At 35.0% G+C, this 7,583-nt stretch overlaps 1 protein-coding gene across 1 annotated transcript; it reads right to left on the reverse strand.

Annotated features, from left to right (window-relative positions):
• Window positions 1-2,807: 2,807 nt before the first annotated feature.
• Window positions 2,808-3,752, reverse strand: LOC100588710 (olfactory receptor 4K2). The gene has a single exon (XM_003282019.3). It carries the CDS (start codon window positions 3,750-3,752, stop codon window positions 2,808-2,810), a length of 945 nt encoding a protein of 314 aa, XP_003282067.3.
• Window positions 3,753-7,583: the final 3,831 nt, after the last annotated feature.

The following is a 7,583-nucleotide window of genomic DNA, read 5'->3' on the forward strand; positions in this document are numbered from 1 at the left end:
GCTAAGAGGTATTAAGTGCTTAGCTTAAGTTTACACCACTAGTAGTAGAAGTAGTATTAAACACTGGTTAAAAAAAAAAGATAACCAGAGTCTAAGACTTTTAAAACTACACATTAGACTTCAGATTCTGCAGACCCTTTTAATGCAGGGGTGTCCAAACTTTTGGCTTCTCTGGGCCACACTGGAAGAATTGTGTTGGGCCACACATAAAATACACTGATACTAAAGATAGCTGATGAGCTTTACAAAGAAATCACAAGAAAATCTTATAATGTTTTAAGAAAGCTTATGAATTTGTGTTGGGCTGAATTTAAAGCCATCTCCTGAGCCGCATGCAACCTGCAGGTCATGGGTTAGACAAGCTAGGCTTAAAGCTTATACAGTTCGAGGACACCTGTTTCAGGAAAAGAAAATCAAAATAACTAATAAAAAGTTGTTAGTTTCCATTCTAGGGCCTTTGAGGAAATCCATGCAAAGGAGAAGTTATAAAACCTAAGCTTTACTAGCTTTATGGTAAATCCACCATCATTATACCATATAGTATTCTAAAAGTTTTCTTAAGCATTTTTAGAAACAAACATAATTTGTAGTTTTTATTGCTACTATATATATCCAGTTCCTTCACATATTAAAATTTACACTTTATCTGTTTTTATCTATACCCGATTTTTAACAGTTTTTCCATCTGCATTCAATTATTGTCCAGCTTCACAGCTTCCTAAACAGGTAGAGGAAGATGAAGTTTCTTGTTAACACAGTCTTCCTATAAATGCTCCAGAACTCCCTCAGTTGTGTTATTGCAGATAGTGCAGATCACTGAAAATTATACTTGCCTGCTTATCTTGCATTCTCTGCAGAACATCATCTGTCTCTGGAAACTCCGGTGGCAGCTGGCACCATCCTTACTACTGCTTAACGAGTCCATGGCCATGTCACTGCAGTTATCCTTGGTAAAAGAGTGTCAGCATCTTGTCTAAGGGATATATTGATAAAACCATCCACCATGAGTCCTAAAGTCCTAACTAAGATTTTTAAGTGTTTATATAACATGCAGAGGTACCATGAATACTGACTCCTCACACGAAGCCACCAAGAAATGTGATAGTTCCATTTATATATGTAAGTCCTCCAAAGGCTTTCTGTAATCCTTTTTATTATTCAGCTACAGAACTTTACTATCAATCCACCAACTTATCTCATTATTGACTTGCCTTATAGAGTTGTCTGCTGATCAGCTACACCTTTGAGGGTATTTTGGCAAAGTGTTCTTGAGTTTTAGAATTCTCCACAAAAGCACAGAAAATCAATAGCGTCTCTTCCAGAAGATTCCACAGTTTTATATTGCAAAAGCAGACAGTTTTGAAAATATTCCCTGAACAAATACAGTATGTCAAGTAAAAGAATTATTTCTAGCATTTTTAAACACCAGCTAAAACATTCTACATAAACGAAGTCCTTGAGTCTGAACATATTTGTACATATAACTGCAACCAAGAGAAAGTTCACATTCAAAACCTAAATTGGCCTATTTGTATCCCTATTTAAAATAGAATTATGCTAATCTTGTGCTTACATAAGCATGTTTAATTTTATGTTAATACTGTAGACGTTATTATCTAATAATTTTAAAACTGCTCAGGCTTTAAACACAATATCACAGACTTTCAAGCTGTAAGCTTGTTCCTTATTTGCTTAGTACATTAATGAAGAAATAAAACAAAAACTGATGAAGAAAAAATACATTCCTTTTATAACTTAGCTTAATATTAACATCTAAGAATTTTCTGTTTTAATTATCTTTCATAAATGATAATTAATGCATTTCATTTGTTTTCTCCATTTACTCAATCATACCAGAAAATAACAACTTGATATTATCAAATACTGTGGTTGCAACATATCTTTCCTTTGTGGATACATGTTGGATCATATATAAGACACTATATTTTATCAATATCATTTAGAAAATTCTAAATAACAGTTAACTCATGAATGTTTGCCATCATTTAAAGATGATTTGCAAAGTATGGGTATACAGAATGATTTTTCCTTTCAATACTTGCATCCCAGTAAGTACAGCAGGTGGTAGTAATACTTTGTATACATAAAAGCTAATATTGACCTTACCAGATTTATTTATAACAGTAACAAAACCTATTTGTGTACAAAACATACTTATTACATTGACAATGTATTACTAAATGCAGATTCATTATTTTTACAGCCAAATATTTCAAGAAAAAAATAACCAAAATGGAAAGCAATATAACACTTTAAAATGAAAGCATGGACTCCCCATAATTCTACTGTTAGAAGCTGTGTCTCTTAACTTAATTCCGGTTTTAACTTCTTAGGAATTAAGCAACCATTATGTCTGTACAAAACAAAGTGTACTGATCTGCAACTCATTTCATATTTTCTGATTTTCAGAATTCTCCAGCCTCTCTACTCATTCTGCATTATCAGAAAGAAATATCATGACTGTATTGCTTTGATGATGAACTAAAAGTGGTTGGTAAAGATTGCTACACTTACAGCAATTTTATGGACGTCATTAACATTCTGAAATAAAATAGTCTCATTTGGTTTCTAGGAATAAGCATTGTTTTTCAAATTAACTTGATCTTTTCTGAAATAATATTTTCCAAATGTTATATTTTTGAACCACAATTTCCACATTCCATGAGAATAGTTTCAAAATGCACTGAACTTGAGCCTCACAATTCTTGGCAATTACAATTTGATAAGAACCCTCTAGAAAGAAGAGCCTAACACAGCATTGTGACTAATGTTCTGTGTCACAAAAACTATGAAGGCATTGCCTTATTAAAATTTAGAAACCTATTTTTCAGTTTCCTCATGGCTATCTTTACTTCTTGATTCCTCAAAGTATAGATTACTGGGTTCAGAATGGGAGTAAAGATGGTATAAAACACAGACAGAATCTTGTCTGTGAGAAAGCTGCTTAGTGGCCACATGTAGATGAAGATGCATGGCCCAAAGAACAAGAAGACAACAATGAAATGAGCTGTACAAGTAGAAAGGGCCTTAGATGATCCTCTGGAAGAATGATGCTTCACAGTAACCAGGACAATAACATATGAATTCAATAAAACAATAAAGCAGGACAACGCAATTATGCCACTTGTTGAGATCATAAAGAGGCTCAGAACATAAGTATCCACACAAGCCAACTGGAACACCACAGGAAGGTCACAGAAAAAGCTGTCTACCTTATTGGGACCACAGAATGGTAATGTGAGGGCAAATATGACCTGACTCATTGAATGCATGATTCCCACAATCCAGGAAGCCACCACGAGAGCAACACACACCTGGGGACTAATGACTGAAGCATAGCGCAGGGGCTTGCATATCGCAATATACCTATCAAAGGACATGGCCATGAGTAAGATGATCTCAGTTCCAGTGAAAAGGTGGAGAAAGAATATCTGGGTAAGGCAGCCATCAAAAGAGATGGTTTCGTGACCTGTTAGGTAATCTGTAATCATCTTTGGGGTGGCAAAAGAAGCAAGAGACATATCAATGATTGAAAGATTGGTAAGCAGGAAATACATAGGGGAGTGTAGGTGAGGGTCCACTATAACTGTGATGACTATGAGGCTGTTACCCACCATTGTTGCCACGTAAAGCAATGAAAACACCATAAAGAAAAACATCTGTAGTTCCCAGGAATTAGAGAGCCCCAGCAAAACAAATTCAGACATGGTAGACTTATTGGCCACATCCATTGTCTTGATTCATAGGCAGAAGCCTGTATCACGAAAAAAAAAAAAAAAAGAAAGTCAGATTCAATGGAAGCAAAAGATTCATTTCCAATTGCCTACTTTCAGAAATTTTATCTTCTCTATAAAACTTGTCTTGACTCTCCTTTCCATCCTTCTCATTTGGTATATTGTTTTGAATGGAAATTATGAAATATTAGAGCTTATAGCAAAATGTTCCTTAAATCATAGGTATTGAAAAGAACACGTTCTTTTCTGATACTAAACGGCAATCCAACCAAGATAATATCATTCTGAACAGACCTACCTACCTATTTGTCCATCTATTCATCTGTGTAAGTCTAACCATAACAGTAAGAATTTACTTTATGCTGACAATGTGTGAAACACACATACACATACATGTTTAGTCATCTGGAATTTGTCCATAAAGATATCCTTACTGACGAAAACATATAAAAATTATATCACATATAAGGGCTCTTAAGCACATTATAGTGAAGTTTCGATGGACAGTTGTAGAGCTCTTGTACATTTCCAGAGATGAACTGTTAAAGTATTCCCAGATAAAGTTTCCTGTTTGAAACTCAAAAGAAATACATAGAAAGTTAGTTTTGCTGATACTCATCCAGAGAAAGAAGACCAATTTATTACAATACAGTCATATAGACAAAGGAAAGGCATTTAACTTCTTCTGGTCCTTTCTTTTTAATTAAAATATGAATGTGTTCCTTACAAATATTCATAATTCTATGATTTAAAATTTTATATCATAAAGGATATATAACAACATTTTCATGGGAAAGTGCTCAAAGATCTCTTTCATTTCACCTCTGTTTGAATTCTTCTTCTGTAAATGTCAACATATGTAAACTGTTGTATTGACCTAAGCTGCATGGAATAGGGATTAGGAAATGGGAGTGGGAAGGGCAAATATTTAAAATATTTCAGTAGAACTCATTTGTGAAACACTTTTACTTACCAGATCTATAGCAGAACCAGGGCTTTATTCAGTGTTAAGTAGGCTTCTGACAGAGCATAGAAGGCAATTTAAAATATAAATAAATGACCTAGTTGAATCATTAGTTGTGTACCAGCTGTGGATAAAATAGATGCTGTAGGGACATGGGAATTGAACAAGAAATCATCTTGCAATGGGATTTATTAAACAACAAAGATGGCATTATTGAGTTCACAAAGGAAAGATATTTCAAGAATCTTATGGGAATTTACAAAGATTGTTTTCACCTGGACCTGAGAGACTCAGGGGCTAGAAGTTGGGAAAGTCCTAATTTCAAAAAGCCGCAGGAAACATCAAATCAACTAATTTTAATAAGCACTCTTGGTCCTCTAATGCTATATTAGAAGCAACGGAGAACAAAATCCAAACATTCACCTCTGCTTCAAGTAATTTAGAGTTATTTGGAAATATTAAACACCTATAAATAAAACAATTGGTGAAAAATACCACCAAATAAACCTCGTGTTCAGTCAATTCTCAGAGACCATGGATGAACTAGACTTTAGTTAAAAAAAAGAAAACTGGTAATGTGCAGAATCAATCAAGCAAGTGTTCTTGCAGGAGACATGTCATGAACTCGACTTAGAATGAAAACTAAAATGTTGATTGGCAGAAGAAAAAAATGCACGTGGAGGGAAAACAGTGCAACTTAATTGCCATGAAATGGGATATTTAGTTAGCAGTTTAGAAGAACAAGAATGATTTCTAAAAATTTAACTTCATATAAAAGATAACGGGTCATTTTAATGTCAGGGGCAGAATTATGATTATTTGAAAGCAGTATTATGTAAGCATTTATTTAGATAGTTTGGAGAAGGGAGAAATTTAATACAAATCATTAAATGAAATGGATATAAGGAGATAATTTTGACTAAGTTACCAGAAATGTGAATGTGATTGTAATTAAGTGAGACATCCAAGTAACTGTCATTATGAATATTTTTATTTATTGAATACTAATAATATGATTATTCTCCTGTGCAGTCTATGTAGTAGACTGATTTTTTTTTTCAGACAGTTTCACTCTTGTCACCCAGCCTGGAGTGCAATGGTGCAATCTTGGCTCACTGAAACCTCCGCCACCTGGTTCAAGCAATTCTCCTGTCTCAGCCTCCAGAGTAGCTGAGATTACAGGCATGTGCCACCATGCCCTGCTAATTATATTTTTAGTAGAGGCAGGGTTTCACCGTGTTGGCGAGGCTGGTTTCGAACTCCTGACCTCAAGTGATCAGCCCACCTCCACCTCGCAAAGTGCTGGGATGAACAGTGAGCCACCACGCCCAGCCGACTGAATTTTAGAAAATCAAAACTGATTACCTTTTTGTATATGGCTCATCCCTTCAGCAACCTTCACATGCTGTGGAAGGAGTATAACCCTCATTTTATCTACCAGAGCCTTGGATACATGACTTACTTTGTTCAATGTAATGTGACTAGAAGTATCATATGCCACACATGAGCAGAAGTTTTAAAAGTCAATATGTGACTCCAGCACTGTTTATATATTTTATTTTTTAACTCATCAGGGTCTTAGGATAAATAGAATAAATACAAAGAAACATTGAGAGACAGGCACACGTGCACACACACACACACACACACAAGGGAGAAATACAGAATGATGAGATATTATATGTAAATATGGAGTACCAGCCAGACCCTAGCCATTTTATACACTCCAGGTGAGGCACAAGATATGTTAGAAAAGCCTTTCTGAAAGTTCCAGTACCAGCGGAGCTCCCAGGTAAATAATGCAAGTGCATGAGTCTTTCCTATAGACTGGAGAGTGGCACGTTACATCTTTCTATTGTCAAAGTGGTTAAGCTGAGAACTACAGTTCTCAGAATTCTTTTCTCCACGTCTTTCTGTATTGGAGTTGTCTAAACATAAATTTGTTTGGAATTTGAAAAGCAGCCTAAAGCACCAGCCACTACTCTCTGATCTTTGTGGCTATACAGATGCAGAGGCGCCAACAGCTTCTAGCTTGTTTTGCTCTCAGCCACTTCACTCTGTGTCCACCTTTTTCCCAACTTCTGAATTGGAGGATCAACAGAAGCCTCAGGCTGCCTGCCTGCAGATCCTCAGAAGTAGCAACTGAACAAAAATGTTTCTACGAGCGAAATTTGCTCCTTTCATGACCTCTACTTCATTGGCTAGATGGGCTTGGTTTCTCGACTGACTGGCTATTGCTGCCTCTGATTCTGCAGCTCTCTGTTTCACGTCTTTGCTTTCCTAAGTCCTTCCACAATTGTTTAAGGTCTAATTCCTATGGTAAATGCCTTATCCCACAGTGCATGGTAGCTCTGCTTTCTAAGTTGAACTCTATTTCTTAACCTAAGTCAAAACTAACAATGTAGATAAAATCAGAGATGTTTTGATTTTATCCCTGACATTCCAACATGTCATTCCTGTTGTCCCCTATCATCTCCCTCTCCTTAGAGGTAAATGAATTAATATATATGTGTGTATGTATATTCATATAAATATATGTGTGTGTATGTATATGTACATACACACACACATATATATGTACATATACATACACACACATCTATATACACATATACCTATTTAAATATATATGTGTATATTTAATATATTTAATGTTCCTCCATGGGATTTTATTAATTTTATATTATTTTATATTCCTTCTGGAATACATAATATTATAAATATATTATTTTATATCCCTTCTGGCATTACCTCACCATAGTATCATCTAGAACAGGTGTTCAAGATGCTAGAATTTTGCTGCCTGATAGAAACATTTACCATATGATATTTGATAAGTGGTATCTCAATGAATTTCAACATAT

The sequence above is a fragment of the Nomascus leucogenys genome, unplaced genomic scaffold, assembly GCF_006542625.1.
Source record: "Nomascus leucogenys isolate Asia unplaced genomic scaffold, Asia_NLE_v1 001645F_29171_qpd_obj, whole genome shotgun sequence".
Taxonomy (NCBI): Eukaryota; Metazoa; Chordata; class Mammalia; order Primates; family Hylobatidae; genus Nomascus; species Nomascus leucogenys.

Bases quoted from the DNA above. Each gene is read 5' to 3' on its own strand.
- LOC100588710 (XM_003282019.3), bottom strand. From the start codon at position 3,752: ATGGATGTGGCCAATAAGTCTACCATGTCTGAATTTGTTTTGCTGGGG.